We start from the raw sequence: 25013 nt of genomic DNA, 5'->3' as shown, positions 1-25013 counted from the left end.
CAGGAAGCGTTCCCTCACAACAAAGGAGCTCACAATACAACTCATAGCCAATGACATTGATTGACACCAAAGTGAGCGATGAATGAGCCACTTCATCAGGATGGGGTAAATACTGCCCTGCTTCCGGCAAATTTTGTTGTGGCACACATGCTGATTTCTATTTACATTGTATGTTCTTGCCTACTATGTATCTCAATATTCTTTTTTTGTCTCCCTAAAAACAGCCCGTGGTGTCACGCTTGCAAATGTTGAAACACAGTCTTGAACTGTGGTCACTGGCTCGTGAGAACTCAACCAGCATCCCCTTCACTTCTCGATATAAAAGTCAAGTCATAAGCGTGTGATGTGAATGTCTAAGACAGACTTTGTTGAATGTCAGTGTGGTACGTGTACACATGTACAAATGTGAAATATACCAGTGGTTTGCAAAAATGTTAACCACCAACTTTTTTCTCACTGTGACCGGATGCCAGTGAACATGAGAAGCCCCAGTGATTACATTCATCACAAAATCATACACATTCCACTAGATTTTTTCACGACACAGTTTCTCCTCACATAACAACACTCTTTTCAGAGACTGATAGAGACATCCTCAGGCTTTGATTACATCATCCACAGGCAGGGTGCAGTCTTTGTTGTGAAAAAGAAAAGGCACATGTGATTTTCTTGCGCTGTACTGACACCCTCTGGCTGTTTGTGGTATGTACAACACCCACAAGAGCACTTTTGATATTGAATGAATGCAATGTGATATGATAAGTTTGAGCATTTTCAACTCCAAATAAGAATGTCTAAAATGATTTACACCACAGTATGGAGTATAAAAATATACTGGTGCCACTGTCTAGTCTATCAATGTAATGGTGATAATGTGTCAGAGGAACTCAAAAGGTAATTAAAAGTTTGACAACTGGTGTCAACACGTCCAAAACGTACCCATGCTTCTTAAGTTAAAATCCAAGGACAAGGCCAGCGACAATTTCTTTTTTGTATTTCAAGGATTTTAGAACAGCACGCGCAAAAAAAAACAAGCAAAAGAAATACAATAATTAAGCATGCAACATCAATCAAGCATAAAGTTGGGCCAGCCAACGGATGATTTTCACAAAGTACAAGACATAGAAATTGATGCTCAAAACAACAACACCCAAAAAATGTCATAATAACAAAAAAAGAACTGAGGATGAACAAGAGTGGATGGGGCTGTTGTTACAGTACAGAACCAGCAGGTGGAGGCAAACAGTGTGAGATCGGTGACACAGCACATGAACATGTGAGTTGAAATGGAAAACCAGAACGACCTCAACAGCCATGATGTCATATTTACATTTTTTATGGTACTAAATACTTCTGTAATCGCAACCTTGAATACTATGTGACAGGATGAATGACAGTAAAACAGGATGCACAGAGAATCTGCTCAGGTGAGTCCAAAAGGCACGTCACGTCGCAAACAAATAAGAATGGGAAGTACACTCTGGTAACATCTGCAGAATTGTTCGAGTCACTGCCAAACGCTGGTGCTGGTGTAGGGAAGATTTACAATCCGCCACATAACAATGGTAAGCACTATGAAACATATTTCAAGCCCTGCTTTCAAAATCCACAGTTTTCTCTTTTATTTCATTTAAATATAATATCACTTCAGGCCCCAAAACATCACAACATGTCGGGGAAGGGTCATGTAAAAAAAAAAAAAAGGTAACCTAGAATAATTTCCAACCAGTATGATGACTAAGAGACATGTAAGGTGAGCCAAATTACATGAGGCAAGATAAAACAAAGAACTTACAAAAAAGCACATAAGCATAACTGGTTGAAGTAAATCACAAATGAAAACATGTACAGTACACTTTTTTTTTCCTTCCTGTGCTAACAAAAAGGCAAAGCAAACCTTGAATACTGCATGAAACAGAGATGGTTGTTCAATACAAAGTCAATAATGCGAAAACAGATGCACTCATCGACTGTTCTTCCACGTGATCAATCAAACTGTCTAAACACTGATTTGTCCACAAGAATCTCTTTGAATGACCTGAGCTGTACCGAGTAGTCTGCATACAGTGCATCAAATTACAACCATATATTACGCACGTATAACCGTCAAAGTACATACTCAAGTATTTCATTTTGTACTTGTAACACTATTGCGCCTGTATCTCTAATGGTTGATTTCAAGGCCATTTCTTCATCCATCCATTAGCTACTAAACATAAATAAAACCACAGGACACAGGATTGTGAGAAGGTCCTCAAATAACGAGTATGTACTGTAAGTCAAGAGGTCAAAAAATATCAACTCAGACTAACTGGGCTACTGCAATAAGTACGGAAAGGATAGGTAGTGTTTATAAGTGGTATTAGTCTCTATGGATGCCCCTGTCTACTGCCTACCGTCTGAACTGGCTCGCTGGCTGTGATCTATGACCTCACTGTAGGCCCGTGCAGTAGATTGGGTCGGGTGAACTACATCACAGTGTCAAGGCATAGCATGGCTCATCATGGCAGAAAACAGGAGAGTAGCACCCGGTAGTGATAAAGAGGTTAAGGGCCTGCATCGGAAAACAACAAATACCTGTATGGTAATTAAAGTAATGTAGAAAACAAAAAAAAGACTTTTGTCTTATGGGGTGTTCAGTGAAGGCAGCATGAGAATGAAACCATGACACACAGAGTCTGGAGAAATGCAGCAACAAGTCCAGAATGTGGATCCGCATTGGCCCTTACTCGGGGTGTTCCTTCCCTGATCCACAGTGAAGTGCAGGACAGACACACGGACAGTCCAGACATGTCGTGTCATCTCATTTCAAAAGGTCCAGCATATACTGTTCATATTGTTCTACATTTCATTATACTGTCTCTAACTTGACAAACTGCAGCTGATCTGATACTGTACTCGGAAGTGCATCATCAGTTTTTCCTCTTCAAAAATCTCTATCAGCCACCTCATCATTTCACTTTAGCAGGACTCTCTCTCTGTCAGGGACTTCCATGGGAAGTATTGTCAGATTAGGCGAAGCAGGCAGGCAGGGTCAGTGGCATGACTGGTGAGAGCTACAGAGCGGAGGCCGGGGCTTCAGCTGTGGTAGCTTGGCACAGCCACCTGTTTCTGGGAGAGACGCAACAGCTCCTCCCTGATGGCCTTGATCAGGGAGGCGGAGGAGTGGGTAGGAGGAGACGTATCCAGGGGTGGCGGGGCTGACAGATAGCCCATCCCCGAGGTGTCCAGGTGGACAGGGGGTGCTGAGGGCTCCCTGATACCACTTCTGGGCGTCTGGAAGATAGAGGAGGACGAGTAGTCAGGACAGTCCAGGAACTGAAGGCAGGACGGAGAGACAGGGAGAGAAGGAGGAAAGATGGTGAAAAGAAGATAGAGGGAAAATGTGAAGTGTAGTATAAAGTGACAGAACTAGAGAATGAGAGCAGAGAACTAGACAAGATTTTAAGAGCAGCATAGCGCTTTGAATAAGTCATGCAGAAAACAGAGAGAGCTTAGGGAATAAAGCTGACATTAATCTGGAGAAAGATCAAAAATAAAAAATGTCTGTCTCCTGCTCAATGCTTTCCACTTTCAATAAACCCAAGAACATTTGTTCATACTGACAATATTCATCTTTAAAATCAGGTCACACGTATACAATTTAATTGTAGCTATATGAATATGTTACTCAAACCAGATTGAAAAAGTGCATTTGCAGCGGATTGATAAACATTTAGTACTCGGCGAGTATTTATAGCAGTGCAGCGGTGACATACACTACCACGGTATGTCCCATTTATGTCTTTTACAATATACAATAACAATGAAGTTATATGACACAGAGGAATAAGATATCAGGTTTTGGATACATACTACTTCAACTACTACTTCATCAAGGTTCTTAGGAGGATCTTTGGTCTGTTCGTGGGATTTGTTGATGATTGAAAGAAACAAATATCCCTTTAAAAGACAAAAAATGAAATGCAACCTAACAAATTCCACAATTCCTGCCTTCCTTTTCATTTCAATGTGTTTTATCCTTGCTGATGAGATGTTGGTCCTAATAAAATGAAATCTGTGATTCACTCACTGCATCTTTTTCAGGCTCTGTCCTGGAGAAATTGTCGTCATGGTAGTGGTTCCAGCCAATGCCTCCATTGTGGCCTGGAGTGGCTCTGACCCCTGCTGGGTAACCATTCATCCGACTGGACAATCCCACCTGTGTAAGATGATGAAGCTGGGCGCCTACACACACACACACACAGACATACACACAGACATATCACACCAGAGCTACAGTGCCTGACTCAATCCCCATGCAGCCCCTTTAATATACTTTGATGCAATCAGTCCATTCTAAGAAAGCACTCTGTCTGTCTCTCTGCTGTGCTGCACTCTGTATACTAAATGCCAGAATCCATTTCTATTAGTGTAAGTCACATGATGGCAGCAGTTTCACGCCAGCCCCTTCAATAATTCAAGAGAGAGACAAGGCTCTTTCAGTTTCACAGGTTTATGGGAAGGAGGTGTGTGTGTCTGTACTAAGAAAGCGTGCCGTGGCCCACATCCAAAAGTGAATGAAACTAAACTCCACAAACAGACAAACACTTTGTATGAAGACTATGTATTGTTAATCCGTAGAAGTTGAGTGTTTTTGTCTTTTCATTTGTTAATGTTCTGTACTTAAATAGGGGGGCAAACAGGGAGCTATACAGCAGCTATACCGGAGCTTCACATCGACCTATTACAGGCCCACTTATTTATTGTTTTCATCTCATGTACTTGAACACATGTCAGAGGAAATTCCTAAGTACAACATCTGAATCCACTTGCATTAGCAGGCATGAAAACAGGTCAATGTTTGTGTGTGTCTGCATGTGTACCTGTAGTTCCCCCCACTGGTCGCGGTCTGGCTGATGAGGGGAGCTCATCAGCGTACAGGCCCCTGCTGGAGTACAGGCTGTCTGGCTGGAGCTGCTCACATTGCCCCGCTGTTTCTCCTGGTGGCAGGTAGCTCGAGCCAAGACCCTGCCTGAAACACAAAGAAACGCATTTTCACTCACTTAGTGATTTAATGACAAATGTGTTGTGTGGAACATAAAAATGGTCTCAAACTGTTAATATAGTCTGACACGTTTCATAAAAATGTCCACCCACAAAGAACAAACAGGTGGCGGACAGCTGCTGCTCAAATGTCCGGTGGTGATAACTTGTTTGACCGCAAATAAATGATTTCCTTTTGGCTGCTCTGCTATCCACAAAATGAATTGACTTCATGAAAAACATTTGCTGTTTTATGACATGAATGTGTGTGTGAGTGTATTGGAGCAAGTTAAGGGACCACTGACTTGGACCTGATCCATTAAACCAATAAAATAAATATGACTTTTCTTTCATTATTAATGAGGCCCCAACTCACTTGATGCATCTAAAGGGAAAACATTTCTCCTGGTAAAGTGGTGGAAATCAGGCTGTACCAATCAATAGGAAATCCTTTGGTGTCGGAAGAAGTGGATGGCAAATGAGCATATCATTTATCAATGTATACAAGAATACTCAATTTTAATTGTCCGATATACTAACCTTGGTATCAGGCCTTGGACAGAAGGAGGGGACAAGGCCAGCTCAGAAAACCTCTGGAGAAAACAAGGAAGGAGATTGTGAGTGACAAAGCAATGAAATAGACAGAATGAGGGATACTAAACTTCATGACCATTTAAATTTGTGGCTCTCAGGTAAGATCAACTTATACAATATTCAAAAAACTCTACAAGACATGGCTTTCATACTGTTTCCAGACAGCAGTACTTTGCCTACAGTTATATACAGTATGTTGAGAAAGTGGAGCTCACTTCATATACTGTAGCATGGTTTTCTTGGATAGCCTTCGTTTTTTACAGCTGACCTTTAACAGCATATTAAAAGCACTGAACCTGCAAAGGTAATACCAGCAAACAGCTTTTTACAGCTCCACGGCTCACTGTTAAGTCTCTCTCTGTGTTTGTCACCTGGGGAGATGACTGCTGTTGGCAGTGTTAAGCTGTAAAATGCCTTTATTATGAATGTGAAGGAACGCAAATGAGATATTCAATTGCCACAGTGGTAATTAAGCTAAAATCAAGATAGGAATAGATAGTTTAAATACCATAAAACAACTAAACAACTAATTAATATACTTGTATTTTGCCAGTGAGACTAGAACACAAGGTTGTGTCTCTAAAATACAGCACTGATGAGGCCTCACTGCTGATCTCATCTGATGGATTTAATGGTCAAAACACTTTACAGCTTCCTGTAACCCTATTACAACGCTCTGCAATCTCTAAACAACACAAAACTTTTATTCTCATACTACACCCATGGGCACTGAAGTTTTATTTAATTTTTGGCTCAGCTCTACTCTTCAGCTTGCACTTCAAAGGAGAGGATATGCTATACATAACCCTGTCTCTTGGCAGTCCCCAACATCACACAAAGCACCACGAACAAGTGTGCCACACATGCACTGTATTATGGACTCCAGGCACCCCACTACATGTGTTGACAAACTGGCACTGCATAAACCGGCCTTTGTATGGTGCTGGTTTGCACAGACCTCTCTTCAACAAATAGTCTAAATATGAAATGTCTTCCCTCCTAAATGTATATGTTCTAAATAAATGTAAATGAAGAAGCAAACACTGAGCTTATTATTCAGAGCCGTGATATGTCTGTACCGTCTTTGAAACCAGCAAACACTGACAGGAGCTAATGCAGATCTAGTATATGTATATGCAGGGTATATTACTGTAGAGTCTTAGGAGCTGTAGATAGCCAACAGGGGCTGCAAGGTCACAGCTCCATGGGGGTGACAGATGGAGGAATACTTAACTGATTAGTTTGCTAAGAGGACACGATTAAACTGGAAGCTATAGGCTTCATGCTGGGAATGAGCGGAAAAAACTTGAGAAAGCGAGGAGATAGTGAATACAAAGGATTTTACATGTGTCTATTTGCTTTTTTGCTGTTACAAACTCAAACAAGGAGTGCATTTCACTAAGGCCATCACCAGATTAGTAAAATGAGCAAATGTAATGACAGAAAACAGGTTACAGGTTATTGAATTAACAAAAGCTTTGATAGCATAGATGACCAATTTTTTGGACAATTATCTTGCATGTTTATAAAAATCCCTACATGCTGTTTACTTTACACATTCCCCCAAGTTCCCCCCCATAGGTTTTGATAACAATGTTTGAGGGATCACTCCAAAAAATGTGTGTGTATCGGCTGATTTATCTATAACGGAATTTTTAATTCCCTTATATCAGCGTCAGTCAGGCTCTACCAGGGACTGATACTTACACTTGGGAAAGGGCTAAGAGCTGGGAATGATGGACCCCATGGTCTGGGCCCCCGGCCCGGGGGACTGGAGGCAGGAGGGTTAGAGTTGACCCCAGGGAGAGTGATTCCTGCGGTGCTGCCCTGAGAGGTGGGCGACACTAGGGCGAAGGCATCGTCCAGCAGGGAGTGCATTTGCTGCCGTGCCTCCTCGATAGAGGGCTGTGGGGGCATGTAAGGGGGTGGGGGAGGGGCATGGCCAGGAGGAGAGGAAGCTGGACCTAAGAAGACGTCATCAGTGGGGGAAGGGCTCCTGTGAGGGGATCCTGGGCCTTGGTCAGGGTCCGACTGGATTAAACATGACACATTTATGGAGAGTTAGAGACATATGGGTTATATTCTATATTTAAAATGGTAAAAATGTCATGATTCTTCTGCTCTACTCACCACGTAGGCCACATTGTTGACCCCAGGACATTTTCTGTAAGCAGCATCACCGTCTTCAGTGATGAGGTGGTCTTTGTCTGCTTCCATCATGCCTCCATTTAGCTGGTCCTTCATCCTCTGTTTGGGAGAGCGCCTCCCTCGACAACTGAGAAAAAAAAGGGAAAAATGTTAATTAATCTGAGTATTTTTTATCTACTTAAAGTCACACCCATATACAAAGATTAACTTGTCCATACAAGTTCATCCTAGCCCTAACCTTTTCTTGGATCCCATCAAGATGGAGGACATCTGGGCATCTGGATCCAGGATCTTATCAATCTGAGTCTGTGCTTTTTGATAGATGCGATCCTGCTCCTTCGCATCTGCATGGCTGCTAGTCACGTCATCCATGGCAGGGAAGTCGTAGTGGCCTTTCCTCTTGGCACGCAGACGTATCTTGTTACGATGGTGCTCGATCTCTGACTTATGCCTCAAAGCTACCTGTATCTGAGGAGAAAATTGCTTAATTAGACGACAACTCCCACTAACTGCAGTGGTTTCCAAACTTGTTCCCTCAGCGACCCCTTTTCTATCATTGAGTAAACTGACAATCCATGACTAAGTGAAATATTTAATTTAGCATTTTTCACATAATATTCAGTTCATAACCACCAGTTCTTAACATATGATTATCTGTAATATAACTGCAGGAATTTTGTGTAAAATAAGCAAAATTATTTGCTGTGAATATCATTGATGATGACTTTTCCTGATGTTTTCAGGAACATTTTTTTGCAATTCTCTATCTGCATCATGTATTTTTTTTATTTTAAACAATCATACATATTTACTGGGGTTCTTCATTTGACGAATTCTGTGTTTTCTTATTCCTGACACTTGGCCATGGCACTACTAGCACTGAAGTTGTTTTTACTGCGTGCGTTGTCCAACATGAAAGCTGGTTTAGCAGAGAGTGAATGTTCAGTGAATATAGCCTGTGTTAAGGTCTTCACCATGCCCTTATCCTGCGAGATTTGTTTTTACAATTCATATCTTAAATAATAACTTAATAACCTAAATTAATAAATGCGGAGATATAGGCCTATAGTGTATCTATATGAAAAGTTTCTTATGCCTCTTAAAACCAAGAAGACTTCCTGGCTGCCCATAAAGCTTTGGCTGATAGGGGTCAGGACCCGCAGTGAGTTAAGACTTCAACAAGCAAGATACCAATAATTAATGCGTAACGAATTTCAGGAACTACAGCAGCACTAGTGAATAAATTACATCGTGTCTATTTCAACCAGTAAGTTCGTGAATTATATTTTTCAAAGGACTTGCGACACTTTCATCTGCTCCTACTAGGTTTCCTGTATTACACTGATAGAATAATTTGAGTCTTTGATGCTTCTTTACTTGAGTAGAAGGCAATTTTGGCTTGGAAGGCTGTACTTAACTCAAATTTCACAGGAGCAGATAACAGTGTTGCCAGTTCTCTGAGAGAATCATGAGTAAATTAGTCCCCTTTTTGATCTAAAACAACATGGATGCACTGACAGATTTTCTAGCATAGAGTGCCATTAGTGCCAGCATGCTCCACCAGTATCAATTAACAGTCCTTTGACTCGAAAACATTCAGATTCATTCATTTGCTAAAAAAAAGATATGCCAAGCAAGAATTTTAGAGGAGCAAACCTCTTTGTTGATTTGGTTGGTGTCAGACAGTTTGCCATTGATTGGAGGACTGTGCAGTGGTGGGACAGGCATGGGTTGCATGGCGATGAGCTGGACTTTGTTAGGGAGTCTCCTGCTTGCATCTGCGGCACGAGACATCCGGTCAACATGTTCAAAGATGGCGGCTGAGGACAACTGCTCATTTGTACCATTCAAAGGAGGAGGACCTGAGGAAGGAGGCAAGAAAGCAGAAAAACAAAGTTCAGAACTCCGTCAGCGCAGTGTAGACAATGCAAGTCTAAAAGCTAATGCTGACTTAAACCAGGGGACAAAGCACAGACGACTACTGCTAAACATCTACCTTTTTATTCAATTGACATGACTATGCTCAGGCTATGAGTCACAACAAAAGGCATGGAGTAAATGTTTCCAGTGGTAAAGTGAAATGAACACTGAATTCTATATGCAAACTTAATTTCATTCAATGGCACTGCCTTTGTTTGTGAAGTTGATTGTCTCTACACTCTGACTGACAGCTCAGCAGACAGTGATGGATGGTGAGAACAAGCTCTGCACAAAACTACCACAGAAACAAACACATAGCTGCTGGAGGTCAAGCCTCAGGAGGCACAGACGGAAAGAGGACAAACTCTTACCAATTCTATTCTTCCCTGCAAACCACAACAGAAAGGGAAAAGAGTTTCATTAAGGCGAAGGAGACCAAATAGAAGAACCTGTTGTAGAAGAAGTTACTTTTATGTAGATAACAAAACAAAAAACAGCCTAGTGAACTGAGGTCTGGCCACCGTGAGGGTTTTTTAAACTTTTAGAAATGAAAAGAAATCTAAAAGGGAGTAGCAAACAGGGAGAAGGAGAGGAAAGTGAGTCATGTGGGATGATGCACTTCTAAAGCTGATAAAAGATTCTTTTTGTGAGGTTCACTAATCAGGGACAAGAAAGGAAGGTTCTGATGAGCAGAAAACACACGCTGATCAAAAACACAGGCTGAATGAGCAAAAAGACAGACGCTACATTACATAATACTGAGCTTGTCTCATATACAACCCACCTCTAAACATTGTGGCAAAGCATATACAGTCCCATGGAGAGACTTATCAAAAACAAAACAGAGACCATTCCTGTGTGGGTGAGTCAGGCTGCAGTCTGTGTGCCTGACTGCCTCTGGCTCCAGCACGTACTCTCTGAGTGACATTGCAGGCTTGAATCTATCAACAAGCTGTCAGATGAAGTAACTTCAGCTATTTTTCCCCCCCTATTCCCTACTTCCTCCTCTGTCTGGACTTCTTTCCACCACAGTAAAGAGTTCCAACCAGGTGTTTCTTTTACCTTCACTGTCCCCCTCTCTAATCTCCATGTCACTGATTAGGCTGAGGCAGCACTTTTCCCCAGCCCTTGTCTTTTTTCACCACTTCAGTCTCCCCTGCTCTCAATCTGGCCCTCTTGTCAATCAAATCACACAAGCTTTAGTTGCTCTCTCTTTATCTCTTTATGTCTGCCCAATCCCTTCAGTTTCCTCCTTCCCCTCCCCCTTAGTATTCACTCTCTGTGTTTGGAGGAGTGATGTGAGCGTTGCCAAGGCCACTTGCCATTTAAAACATTGATGGGGACTTTACGGGTCTGCTTGCTGTCGCTGGGCGTGGCGTGGGCTCTCAGGTTCTCCTCGGTTGATTCCCGCTCGCTGGAATGGTCACTTACCACCGAGTCACCGTCAGACGGCGTGATCCTACCGAGAGAAGACACGTATGAATAATAGAAGCCCAAGAACACACTAACATACTAAATTGCCATGCATGATTGAAAAAGAAAGGCAAAGGCGCGCAGGTGGTCGAGTGGTTAGAGCGCATGCCATAAACGCAGCTGACCCCGGTTCGATTCCGGCTGGAGGTCCTTTGCTGCATGTCACATCCCCCTCTCTCTCCCATATTTCCTATCTGTCTACTGCTTAATAAAAGGTGTCTATGCCAAAAAAAAAGGTAAAAGCCGGGGGGAGACTTCTAAGAAGTGATCATACAATTCAAAGCTTATTGTGGTAAATGCAGTATTTAGTATTTCCACTGGCAGAATAATTAAATTCCCAATTACTTCTCTGATACAACTAACAAGTGAGGGTTAAAATCAACAGGCATAGATAGCATTGGTAACAGAAAGGTTTTTTTTAATGTCAAATGGGAGATCTCTACGAAATCCAATAGTAACTATATCGTGTGCATTTTATCACGACTTAAGATAAATTATATAGACCAACTGTCAGAATGCAAGAGTGAAGGTCCTTCACTGTCAAGTGTATAAATAATTGATAAGAGGATCTGCCAAAAGCTTTTTTGTCTGGTTGACTGACTGTCCCAGATGAGGTGAGCGAAAAATCTAAGCAATGGGCTACAAAACAAGTCCTGTTAAACATCTAAATCCATTTCGAAATGTCTTAATCAGGTAAAAGGGTTTAAACCAACTGTGAGTTAGCAGATTTTTGACAAAGTTCTGCATCAAGAGAGACAAGATATGATCAGAACCTAGTGTCTGTCACTGAGTGAAACACTAGTCTACAATGAAGTGCTAGTGCAAATTCTTCTTTGTTTTCTGTTACATAACCCGTGACAGCTTAACCTACATAGACAACTGATGCAATTTAATGTTCTCATTTTTCCATATTCATTTGAAATCATCGCAAACAGTTTCTTTTGCAGCACACTGAAAAGGAGCACTGACCTGTCTCGTCTTCGACTGCTGCGGGACGCCTTAGTGGAGGAGGCAGAGTTTTTGGATATTGGAGTTGGAATCTCCCCGTTCTCAGATGGACTGAAGCCATCTTTAATAGACATGGGCAGTGGTCCAGGGCCAGGCCCTGGCGGGACGGGTTCCTGAATCACCATTACGTCATCCTTACCCTGCTGGCCAAGGTGCAGCTTGGCAAAGTCAAAACCTTTCACACTGGGAGCCTGCAACTGAGGGGCAGAAGAGACGCAAAGGGGGGAGGAAATAAGGAATGGAAAGAAAGGTGGAAAGCCAAGTGGCAGAAGCTATTTAATGACAGTGACATATTCAATAATATGATAATCATCAATTTAAAGTGGAATCATTAATCTGTGGTTTAAACCACAGTGGCAGTTTGAATTCTCTCTGGACCAAGAGTTGTGAGTGAGTGAAGTGACATCCAGATTGATAGACAGACGGGTTTTGAGTACATAATTAAGTTGATGACCGATAGATGGGTGTCCATGAGGGAGATTCAGACGGACAGGCATCAACGAATAAAGAGCCATATATATGAGGAACAGGGGCAAAGAGAGATGTGGGGAAACACTGAGCTGCTTCCTTCCCTTTGCAGTGGCGGGGGATGGAAGCAGTGAGACTGAGCGAAAAGCCCCCGGGACTTTCAGACAGCAAAAGAAGTAAACAGAGGATGTCAGATCTCTACTCAAACTCTGGTCCTGTGACACTGAAATGTGTATACAAGAGAGGGTAGGAGTGACATGACATGTTCCTGTTAAATCTCTCAATTATACGTGCACTTGCGGACTTTACCGATGCAAAACTGGCTTAGGAAGAGCTTGTTGGTATAAAACTGCTAATCCAGTGTGATGCTTGCCAGTATGAAACTGCTAATCCAAACACACAGAGAGAGAGAAAGAGAGAGTGTGTGTGTGTGTGTGTGGATGTTTGTTTGTGCTGCTCTCCACGGCATACAAACAAGGCCAGCCATTGAAAAAAGCTGCAGCTGAAACAGGAAAAGCTGTGTCATTATAATTAAAACTGAATGAAAGAAAACACACAGCTACTGGTATCTCCCACACATTACACTTGCTAATTACTATTTAGCCTGGTTTAATAGTAAAACTGGGGAATCACAACAAACAGTTGATGCACACAAATTGACTTCACAACACAGATTCCTCAGGATCTAAATACTATTAACACACCAATACTTCGGTCCGTGGGGGAAATCCAATATTATGTGTCATACTGGATTTCCTGTTTCTGGACATCACAACCGGGACGCACTAGTTGCTATGGCTACTGAACAACGTATACCTCATCCTTGGCTCTTCTCCCTTTAGTTATCACTTTAGTTCTGTCTTCTTTCTTCATCTCCCCTGTTTTCATTATGACTGACTTGCTCCCTTGTCTTCTTTGCTCTTCTGGTTTCTTTTTGAAGCTCTCCTTTGCCTTATCTTTGTCCTCGTCTTCTTCTTCTTCCTCCTCTTCTTCCTCTTCCTCTTCTTCCTCCTCCTCCTCTTCGTCCTCCTCCTCTTCTTCCTCCTCACTGCTCATACTCTCTTTGCTCTTGGATAGAGCTACTGGACTCTAAGTAGAAGTAATGATGAATAGCATAAATGTTTGGGCTGTGCTCCAGTACCCATACTACCATACTACTTAGTGTGCCATAAAAGACGTCCCAAGAAATAGTGAATCAAATGTGGTATGCCAAAAATACCAGGAAGTCCTGCAGCATCCAGTCAGATTTTTCAGTATGCAAGCCAGCATGCTTTTCTGGCCATTCTGACCCACAATACTCTGCGCAGACAAAGACTGAGCCAGCTACAGATGACAGCTGTTGTGAAATTTGCATTCTTTTTCTTTTTACTTTAAATCTTTATTCATGAGCAAGCTAGTCAAAGTTCAAGGCACATTTTTATTTTGAAGTAGTGAGTCCCAGTTTTATGCATTCTGCATGTAGCAGTATCTATTTTATAAGGGCAGATGCAGAACTTTCTTACAGTAAAAAGAAAAAGTATATTCTGCGGAACACTGCTATTGAGTAATGATGCTATTGTCTCTGTATGCAACACATGAAAAAGAAAATCAAAAGCTCCACGATTAACTATTGACTACTTTACATAACTGTGCAGGATTTCAACAACCACTGTTCAGACAGCAAACACATGAACTAGGTCTCATCTACATCTGCTAGAAACCACCAGACATTGCTCTGTACCTTCCCTCTTTTAACCTCCTTCTCCTCCTCCTCCTCTTCTTCCTCCTCCTCCTCCTCCTCTTCCTCATACTCCTCTTCTTCTTCCTCATACTCCCCCTCACTAAAATCTATATCCTTTCTAGTCGGAGGGAGAGTCTGGAGAAGGGAGGTCGTTGATTCTCTGAATGAGGTAGTGGACTGAGAGAGAGGGGAGCGGTGTTCAGTGACAGATCATTGTGTTAAGCAGAGAGAGCAGGCTGAGTGAGTGTTACTTCTGCACATTAGATTTATTGCATCAAACCAACGTGGAGGCGCTTAGCTTGAAGCTCAGCTCAACCGAGAAAAAATGCAAGTGGGGAGAAAAAGATCAACGATACGTCAGTAGGATGGAAAAAAACACAAAGCATCAAAACAGGAAACATGCAATAAAAAATCTAAATTCTGGAACTAATGATGGCAGCTGAGGAAGAACACTGCAGGTGTGTGGTAATCAGACAGAGATCAGTTATTGCTGAACCACGGAGATTTCAAAGCTCTGCTATTGTTGTTTGTCTGGGCAGCACTGTAGAGATGCAACACACCTGTGCATGTGTTCTACATGCTTCCTTCACACTGATTTAACGATCATAAATAAAAGCCACATTGAAATTGCATCACACATGATGACCTTGGGACTGGAACAAAAGTTAGTCTCAACAAAAAAAGGCCAAAAAACTACAGCTGGGCTTTTACATGTTTGGCTTGATTTAAGCTTCGGTATTGCTTTCAGTTATCACAATAAATTAGCATTACTATATATTATATCATATACTTGACCCTTTTAAAGTGAATTTATGATTTGTCTGACTATACAGCCATTTTATCATTATATATCAAAACATTTCATTCATCAGGATGTACATTAACTCAAATAAGGGACCTCAAAGAGCAGAATACATTTCTCTTGTGTCAATTAACTTCAGGGCAAGAAGTGCTTTAAAGTGAAAGAGGCATTACGAAGGGATGAAACAGCCCCATCGCAGCCACATGCCCTTATTTCTATTTCAAGTGATGGCAGACGGGAAGGACAAGCTATTCAAATGTCATAAAATGAAAATAAAATGAGACAAAGGGGAACTGAAGGGCAGTGTTGTTCGTGCATTAAGCAAAAGAGGATGTAAGAAAACATCAAAACAGTTTTAAATAAAGTAAAAGAGCAGCTCTTTTTATGTACTAGCAGCATCATGACTTCTAATTTCGCTCATGTCCTCTAATAAGTCTCTCTTCTGGGATCATTAAAGTTTTACTCAGGCCATCTAAAAGACGGAATGAACGCCAGACTCTGTACAGTCTTACAGCCCATTCATGGCAATGACTGATACACCTAATTAATTATCTGTTCATCTGGATATAAAAGGCATCTCATTTTTCCGGCTTTCCACATTAGCTCCCTTGAATCTTTCTATGCAGGATACAGTAATGCTTGGATAACTGGTTTGAGCATTAACATAATTTAGGATAATATAACATTAAATACATAAAGCAGCAAGTTGTTAATGAACAGTGACTGTCAGCCACCACCGGCCTTTCAGTTTTGGACTGTGCTTAAAATAGATGGTCCAGTGATTTTGGGAGATAAACTGATTCGCTTTCCTGCTAAGAGTTGGAATAGAGGAAAGATACCTCTCTCATAAGCATCTCAAAATTAAACATGTAACATCTTGTTTGTTTCATCTGTACAATCTCCATTTTAAAACCACTTGCAGTTGTTTTATGAGCAGTTACATGATGGAACAATTTTGCTCCTAAAATGTCAAACCATTCTTATAATGTGACATACCAACACCTGCTGATTGTTTTCTCTTCCTGGTGACTGATTTAACAACCCTGACTGTGGTGCCAATTTTAAACACTGACAAAACAAAGTTGGACATGGAGTCAAACAATGATGGGGCTTTACCTTTTGTCTCTGCTGAATGGAGGTCATGGCATCTGGCTGGAACTCCAGCTTGTCTGTCCGACACAGTTTCCAGTACAGGATAGAAATGATGACGATGACCACGAGGAGGGGGATCACCACCCCGATGACGATCCACAGGTTGGTGTTCTCACCATCAGAGGGTGAGGATGTCACCTTCTCAACAGCTAAAGTGGAATAGATCGAGAGCGTTTTTAGTTTTTAGCTTCAGGCACAAATATGCACATACCATCCATATTGACCTATTTCATTTGTGTATGTGGGCGAATATTTCAAGCATATCCTTTAATTCCCTTTAAGGAAATTCACAAATACGTTGAGAATGCAAAGCTAAACATATCACTGGAGTGCTGGCTCTTGTCTCACTGCTCTAATTTTCAATGCAGACCTTCATTAGTTTTAATTAAAACTCACTTCTTCCCCTGGGAAAGTACCAAAAGAGAACACAGTCAGCACAGACACAGAACTCCCTTGAGGGGCTCTCATTAGACCTTCATCCCTTGTTTAGATTCTTAATGAGCAAGACAGGCTTTTGGTACAATGTGTACAGGAGGAGGTAATTAGCTCAATGTTACTATAAACATCCAAAGGACCACACAGAGCCAGGAGTTAGCTTGTATCCTTTTTCTTATTAGGTGTTCAAGAACAATTTTCCTAATAATGATACCTTTCTCTTTCTTCCTGTATCAATCTGTTCTCGCACTTGTTTAGCTCTCCTTAGTTAAGTACAACTAGACCTTGTGGTGCTACTTTGAACTGTGCCAGCAAAACAGTATGTATTACACTGTATTTCAAGTTAAATATCAGTTAAAGAAAACAATGGTAACAGTAACAACAATAAAGTTAAATTACTTTTTTGAATCCATAGTAAAGTCCATTCTTTTTTGTTTACAGATATGGGTGAAAACATTATTACAACTCCATGCCAGCATCTAGAAAAATGGCAGTGACTCAGTGCCCTGCTGTACAATTCAGCAATGTGAAGTCCTGCGGACATAGCAGCTTCATTTTAGTTTGTAGACGTGGAAGACCATCATATGCTGTTCTTGAAGGTCAGTTAACTACTATGCCAGAGGTACTCACGCTGTGCCAAAATGCCCTGAACACGATATCCCAAGACGATGGCAGCCCTTTGAACGTCCATGCTGTTGAGGAGGTTGGCTGCTTGAACTGCAGGCATCCTCTGACCACCGGGACCCTCCACGAAATACACTATCTCCAAGGGATGGTCAGTACCCACCAATCGGCTTGCACTTACAACCTGGGAGGGGTAAAAAAGGAAGGGGGTACTTTTATTAACCCAACCCAATCTCCATGAAATCATGTAGTATGTGAGTTAATGCAGATGCAAAAAATAGGTTTCTATACAAATTTCTAGTACTTAATTAGATGTAAGACAACCATTTTTCAACAGAGCAACTTTAATCTATGTCTAAACAATGTGATCCAAGTCAAGCTAAAAGAGAACTCTGTTTCCCATGAAAGTACAGGAAGTTTAAACCCGACGATTGGAGAGATCATAGGAGACCCTGACTGCATCTTTGACTTGACTTGTTTACCCATGTCTTTGGGGGGATAAGTATGTTGGAATAAAAGTGAAACATTTATTGCTGCAGAGCCCTATATTCCTTGGCTGTTGTACAGTTACACAAAGCAATCACAAGACTGAATTCTACAGTATGGCTGCCTGTACTGTCCATAGTTGGCAGACATCATGGCATCTCATGCTTTTTTCCAAAGATAAACATGTCCAGATGGAGGAAAACAGCTGAAGGACACTCATTAAACTGTATAACTGATTGCTCAGGGTCACAGGCTCCAAACTGTCACTTTTGTGGTTCCTAGCAATGATCTTGTTAAAAGTCTTTGGGCTCTATCTTGCACTCAGCGCAATTGACTTTGTACACTGGCACTTTTGTAATTCCTATTTTGCATTCGGCACACATTGGAATTTTCCCTCCGCAGACGCACGTCCTTAAATTAGGGAATGACTTTGCGCTCCCGGGGCGGTTCAGCGAAAAGAGGAGGCGTGTTCCGGCGCAAACGTTCACTGGTGCTATTTTGCCGTTTCAGAAAACACTTGCGCCACAGACCAGGAAAAACCTAGTCTAAAGTCAGTGGCGCTTATTCAGATGCTATTTTAAGGGCGCATGCTTGGCCATAATGTAGCGTGTGCTTAACGTGCATACACTTTGCTTCTCTCATCTACAAGGAAGCAGTTCCCGTTTTGCAAACCATACAAAAAAAAAAGTTGAAAAGATTTAAACAGAAGAACTCATTCTTTTTCCCTCTGATATGCGACGCGCCCACCGTAGCCGTGAGGGTCTTGGAGTGGCAATGCACGATGTGCTCCTAGTGGAGCGGGTGGACGGAGATGGAGTTGGGGGAGGAGGAGGAAGGGGCACAACAGGAGCAGGTGGTGCGTTTGGAGACTTGAGGCGATGCGCCTGAGAGGCCGCAGCAACATCGCCACCCGGTCAAGACGGGCATTAATACCTTGCCGCATCCCGGACAGTGCGGTTCGGTCTGACAATGCTGCCACGGCGTGTAGTGGGTCTGGATCCTCTGCACCTTGGTGTTTGCGCTGCTCCCTCATGAGCTGGCCGTTGCGCACTGCTCGGCCCGTGCGCACTGCTCCCGAGGCCAGGTGCGATGTCCTGGGGATGCCAGCCGTAGAAACAATTGTTGCAATTTCCTCCCACGCCCGTTTAACCAAAGATAATTTGGATGGATTTCTCTTATCCCCATACAAGGCCACTTCTCGGTCTTTTACTGCCCTGACGAGAACGTTGGTATCCTCGGCTGTGAACCGCTCCTGGCGTGCGCCTGGCAAATTCGCCATTATAATAGCAATGCGCCATGGAACAAGCGCGCCTGCTCTTAAAGGGAGTGTGAGATGACGCTCTGATTGGTTTATTGCACGTTACGCCCAAACCACACCTATGAATAATGTAGCTACTTCAGACCAACCCATTTTAGATTTGCGCTGGGCGCAAGAGTCATTTATCCTGCCGGCATAATAGCAACAGCGCCTGAGATCCGCCCACAAAGCTACTTGCGCTCTGCGTTTGATACTTGTGTTTCAGATTGTTAAGATAGGGCCATTTATGTTTCTGTTGATGAGCTATCATTTCTTTGCTTGTTACCATTTGTTTCTAAATGAACACATAACAATGCGTGGACTACTATTATCTTCAATTTAAGTCCATCAGAATGAATACTAGTTATGCTGACATGTTTCTATTTGGATTGCCCATCTGTAAATATTTCCGCTGCAAGATTTTTGGCTAATAGACTCAAACAACTGGAAAAGAAGTGCTTCCAAAAATAAACACAGGGTCCATGGAAGATGAGGTACTACACTCTCTATATTAAAACTGGAATGTCTAATGAATGCCCTAATGAGCAATGTGACACAATTTCAGTAATAAAGATGACTTCTTAATGGAGAGTGTGGTACCTAATTTTGATAAAACCCTAGGACATGAATCACTTTTGACTTTTGCATTTGCTGAAACCACATTTCAGGCACCAACTATGTGGCCTCTTTTGTTACCACATGCTGGAGTCGAACTTTATATGAAAATATTTTAATTGTACTGTATGTATTGGTATTTAACCTAACATGATACATGTGTAACTGCCTTTTACATGACCATTATTTCGTCTCTTTTGTGTAGTTTTTATATACACAAAAAGTCTACATACACTGATACACACTCAAATATATAATGATAGCACACTACTGATATATCAACAGACATTCTTCTATTCCCATTAGAGATTTCATTGTTTAAATATTTCTCCATGTTGTCTAATATGCCTGTGTGTGTGTGCAGTCTCCCTCTGGGTGCCCTGAGGCATAGTGCAGTCTGCTGTCTGCATTACTGGAAAGAGTAAAGCGCAGGTCATGCCTGGGTTGACACAGAAAAACGACTGGGCAGGCTCCCTCATCCAGGGTTTAATCCAGCCCATGCACGGTTATTAGAGTGGAAAGATGGCAGCGTCAATGTGTGTGTTATCGCACGACCCCAATTCAACCTCCTCTTTTATCTGTCTAGGCAGACTCATAAGGTATTCTCATAGGTGACAACACCATGCTGATTCTGTCACGACGGTCTAGGGCATCTGTTTGTGTGTGTGTGTGTGTGTGTGTGTGTGTGTGTGTGCAAACCAGTAAGACAAAAGTATTTCTGAAATTCAGAAGCTCAGTCTGAGTCACATAACTCTCATTATATCAAACAGACACACTCTGAAACCTAAAAAAATATAATAATCTAGCCTCCCATCCATGTTTAAAACATGACTGTGAAAAAATCATTTTGAAAGGTAGAAAGGATGCCAGAACCTAAAATTAGAGCTCTAATCTTAGCACTGACACTAAAGGTTCACCATCAACATTTTTCTGAACTGGTCAGTGGGTTTTATGTAGACTACTGCATGAGGCAGAAAGGTCAGAAAGAGTGAGGCAGGTACTTCTCCGTGGATTTATCACTCTGACAGTCCCCTGTTTAAAGACCACCATATGCACTCAGACTTTATGAGGTCAGATCAAATATGCATCTTTCGTCTGCAACAACAAGTCTCTTTTGTCTGAGTTTTTTCTGCTCATCCTGCTCTGCTGATTTCTGAATCTTTTACCCCGACCTGTCTCTGTATCTCTCCCTCCTTAATGTCTAACCTCTCGACAACAGAAACACTCTCTTAATCATCCCAACTGCAGGATACAGACAGAATAACAGAAACAATTAATAATTGATCTGCTCTTAGGAGCTCTGCTGCTCATAGGAGCTCGCATCAAGTAACAGGAGCGGAGAAATGAGAAAGAGGAGAAAGAACAAGGACTCGTGAGGTTGTGGTCTTTGAGTGGCTCGCCCCTGGGCTGAATGGGATGCTGTTGCCATGGAGACAGAGCCCTATCCTGTCCCCTTTGAGATGAGCAGAGCAGGTGCGAAGCGAACCCACAAAAGCGAGAGCCTGATTAGTAAAGCAGTAAGGCCTTTCAGTGGTTCCAAACACTGCAGCACTAACATAATGAGGCCTCAGTACTCAGGCAAGGTAGTTAAGAGAGAGCTTGCATCAGGGAATAGTGATATAATGGTAAAAGAAAGGAAGCTTTTTCAAGATTTAAGTAATCCATTAACACTTCCTCTTAAAGAGTTTTGAAAGTTTTGTTGTGTAATGAATAAGAAATTAAACTTTGGTGTCTATTGTTCACAGAAAAAGGCATTGCAAATATATCTTGAAGAAACACTGCCATGTGTGGCTTAACATGAACTTACAGCTTAGTATTCAGTTTTAAAGTGTATTTAAAATGTTATTTCAAAACAAGAACAATTATGTTTCTCAAGATGAGACAATTTTGACTTGTTTCTAATTGATTCATTTGTGACATTTTTAAAATAGAAAATGAGGAAATAGAATAGACAACCAAAGCGGCTGAACATTTCAAAACTAATGTAACTTGCCCGAACAAAATTCTTTTGCAAACTTTTATTTGATACAAGTGAAATTATTAAAATTTTAAATACCAGAGGCTTGATAAAGTGTGTGCTGTGTGTATAATCTTCTCTAAAGGCTAAAAAGATGTAAAAACACTCTCTTATTTTTTAATAAATCTGTCCATAGATACAGTACCTGAACACTGCTGTTGCCTATGGTGGTGGCTCTCTTGACACGTCTGACTGATCCCATCGCCTCCCCGAGTAACATGGCAACCCGACGCTCCATGTTGGCTTGGAAGGTCCTCTCACTCACTTTTTGGTCAAGCACACCCAGGAGCACTACATACACAGACAACAGAAAAGAAAGTCCACACAGAGGGTCTCAAATGTAAGCAGCTGTAGCAACTTTTCATCATGCAAACAACTGAAACTGTCATACCTGTTCTAACCCATGAGGACCGAAGCACCTGGCTGGTGTTTAAAGCTGGATAATGGAAAGCTGTTGGGAAGTAAAAATTATGTTAACTTAAGTTCATTGTTGGTGATCAGACATATAAAACACTGCAGCTATAACAGTAAAGGTGATGTATGAGTAAGTGCATGTATCTAGAATATGGAGATATAACTTTGTAGTACTCACGCTCAGCAATCTGCAGCACAGGAAAGCCCATGTAATAGCTGAATTCCACCATTGTGAGCTTCATCAGAGCATTACTGACCTCTGACCCCATCACGTAACCTTTTGAACCGCGTACAGTGAAGGTGATGTCCACCGGCTGCCTCACTAGCCGTTGCTCCTGATATTTAGGGGCAGCCATGGTGATGTTTATAATCTGGAACACATTAAGACAGAGATGCACTGTTCAGAGGACTACAATATGTATAAAACATTTCCCATTCTGCTGTTGATATAGTTTCTAGCAAAGCTTGTTTGTCTCTTAAAGAGTTATAAGCCTGAAAACCACTGGCTTTAGTGATTGGAAAGTAGAACACGAAATCGGGCAATGTGGCCAGGGGCACAATTTGCTCCATGTCCATAAAACATTTCCATGCTACAATAATTGGTTGATTAAATCCTTACATTTATTCCAACTAAAAGACTATAATACAGGCATCATTGTAATAGGATTACACAACACTCTACTGAAGCCAACTAACCACATAGCCAAATAAGCTCTTTATTAACAAACAGTAAGCTCCTTTGATACTCAACAACTAGAGCATGAACTCTTTCAAGCAAAAAGTATCCAAGTAAAGTATCCTGGGGTCCTGTTCCTGAGTGATTTCAAGATGGAGAGTACGATGAACAGGACTGTCCACAATGACAGAGAGCTGAGCTGAAAGGTGTCTGAACCTTCACCTATGGTCATTGCCTCAGCATTGTGACCAAAAGTGGATATAGCTGAGCAAATGAGCATCCTTTGTCGGGTGTCTATGCTTCCATGGGAACAGACAAAAGAAGTTCATAGTTGAATAGCCTGTCTTTTGTGTTAGAAGGAGCCAGGTGAGGTGCTCTGGGCATCTTATCAGGATTAGACAATTACAGATGGGGATAGTGATCTCTTTGCTACTATGTATACCATGGTTATATTGCCACCTAGGCCAAATACATGGAGAATAAATGGATGAATAGATAAAGCACCACAGACTTAACTTATAACTTATAATTTAGGTCTTAGAGCGAACAGTGATCTTAATAAACTATGTTTGAGTCCCCAGGCAACAATTTCTGGCACCAATCATTAACTGAAATCCAAAAACCTCAACAATTGTGATTAAACAGAACAGCCTTGTTCAGTAACAATACAGTCAGCAAACAGACAAAAGGTCCTGCACAGTGTAGCAATAAATTTTTTTCATGTACTTTTTAAGACAAAAAACTAAACTTTACAATTTTTCAGATGGACAGATAATACAATATATTTAGTTAATCTATAGGTTCCACTGAAGGTAAGCAGCTCCACCAAATACGGGCTATTATTCAGAAGGCTCAGACTTATCACCATTGGGTCATTCAGCTTAGTGGTTCAAAGCCACAATGAAACCCTAATGAAAACATCTCATGTGAGACTACTCAATGCCTCCCTGCTTTCCGGTCCCACTCACATGCACTGTGAAGTTGGTTGATTCTTTTGAGCGCCGACACACTTCTGCAAAGGCCATGGTCAAACCTTTCTGGATGCTCTCACTGAAGTTGCAGAAACGCACATCAATGTGATTGGGAACAAACTGCAGCACTGCACAGAGTCAAAACAAGAAGAGTCAAGTTTAAAAGTTTAAGGTCAACACAAACAATTTAAACACTGACAAGAAGACAGCTTGTTGAAAGGTCATTTACCTGTGTGGATTTGATATTTTCTGTCTGGTGTTGTCCAGTTGGGAGACACAGACAGGAAGCGGCGCCCAGACCTTCGCAGAGCATTGATAACAGATATGGCTGTGTACACGACTGGACCAGACACCACCCGAAACACAAACCTTGGTGGAGGATCCGCAACCTTCAGACAGAATATGTCATAGAAAAATCACCCATTACAGTAATTCATTTTCAGTTAAGCAGCTTGAGTTAAATAAGCATCTGATATTTTTGAGAGGTCATCTCGTCTTGTGGAACTTGATGTGACTTGTGACTACTTCTGGGGTTTGTTTATCACAGCACCACGGTTAAAAAAACTCAAGAAGTGGTCTGGTCTTCATGGTTCATCTGCATCACTGTGATGCGCACAGGGTTGTGCCGCAGGACTTTAACTGGACTATGCGGTGAAGAGATCAGGACTGAACACTCTGAGACTGATGAAGGCAAGTTTCACAACAGAGAATACAGTATCAAGGTGAATTAGCACTCTGATCAAGTCTATTACCACTTTTACACAAAAATGTGCACATATATGCAGGTCTTTTGAATTTTTTATTTAAATGACTCCTTTCCCATTGCCAGGAAATGAGTTTGGGAATGGGTTGGGAAATTAAATATTTATTTTGACTAAATAAGAGCTTGTGACAGTGGAAAAGACAAACGAAGGTGGTTTGGGTGAGTTTGATGCAGTTTTTGTCAAATTTAAATAGAGTTTGCTTCATCGATGAGTTTACAGGGCAACTAAATTCATCAAGTTGAGATAAGTTTACCTGCAGCTCCACGGACTTGTTGAATTCTGCTTTCAGTATGTCTCTCACTTGAGATTTGGCATATCCAACAGTGGCCCCAGAAGGAAAACCTTCAGAAGAAAGCACAAGAGTAGTTGTATTCTAAATTCAATTTACAGCTTTAAGTCAATTT

At 41.6% G+C, this 25013-nt stretch overlaps 1 protein-coding gene across 4 annotated transcripts in view; it reads right to left on the bottom strand.

The window, feature by feature from the left end:
* Positions 1-977: 977 nt before the first annotated feature.
* The window catches only part of si:ch211-1e14.1 (UPF0606 protein KIAA1549), a 41954-nt gene continuing 17918 nt past the window's right edge, over positions 978-25013 (bottom strand). The window contains exons 4-24 of one of the 4 annotated variants that reach the window (XM_030426289.1): positions 24863-24951; positions 24075-24234; positions 23843-23973; positions 22377-22569; positions 22176-22235; positions 21930-22075; positions 17376-17553; positions 16275-16459; positions 14357-14533; positions 13453-13725; positions 12130-12365; positions 11010-11146; positions 10059-10073; positions 9424-9629; positions 8006-8235; positions 7750-7894; positions 7327-7650; positions 5566-5618; positions 4866-5014; positions 4073-4227; positions 978-3318 (exon numbers count right to left, since the gene is read on the bottom strand). In XM_030426289.1, the coding sequence (XP_030282149.1) occupies positions 3079-3318; positions 4073-4227; positions 4866-5014; positions 5566-5618; positions 7327-7650; positions 7750-7894; positions 8006-8235; positions 9424-9629; positions 10059-10073; positions 11010-11146; positions 12130-12365; positions 13453-13725; positions 14357-14533; positions 16275-16459; positions 17376-17553; positions 21930-22075; positions 22176-22235; positions 22377-22569; positions 23843-23973; positions 24075-24234; positions 24863-24951 (3482 nt within the window). In that variant the 3' untranslated portion in view covers positions 978-3078. The remainder of the gene's footprint in view (positions 3319-4072; positions 4228-4865; positions 5015-5565; positions 5619-7326; positions 7651-7749; positions 7895-8005; positions 8236-9423; positions 9630-10058; positions 10074-11009; positions 11147-12129; positions 12366-13452; positions 13726-14356; positions 14534-16274; positions 16460-17375; positions 17554-21929; positions 22076-22175; positions 22236-22376; positions 22570-23842; positions 23974-24074; positions 24235-24862; positions 24952-25013) is intronic. The other 3 variants (XM_030426290.1, XM_030426291.1, XM_030426292.1) reach the window with 3 other exon arrangements.

This window comes from Sparus aurata, chromosome 8 (assembly GCF_900880675.1).
Source record: "Sparus aurata chromosome 8, fSpaAur1.1, whole genome shotgun sequence".
In the NCBI taxonomy this organism is placed as follows: Eukaryota; Metazoa; Chordata; class Actinopteri; order Spariformes; family Sparidae; genus Sparus; species Sparus aurata.
Note: the sequence above shows the minus strand (reverse complement) of the source record. Positions and strands in the feature narration are given on the sequence as shown.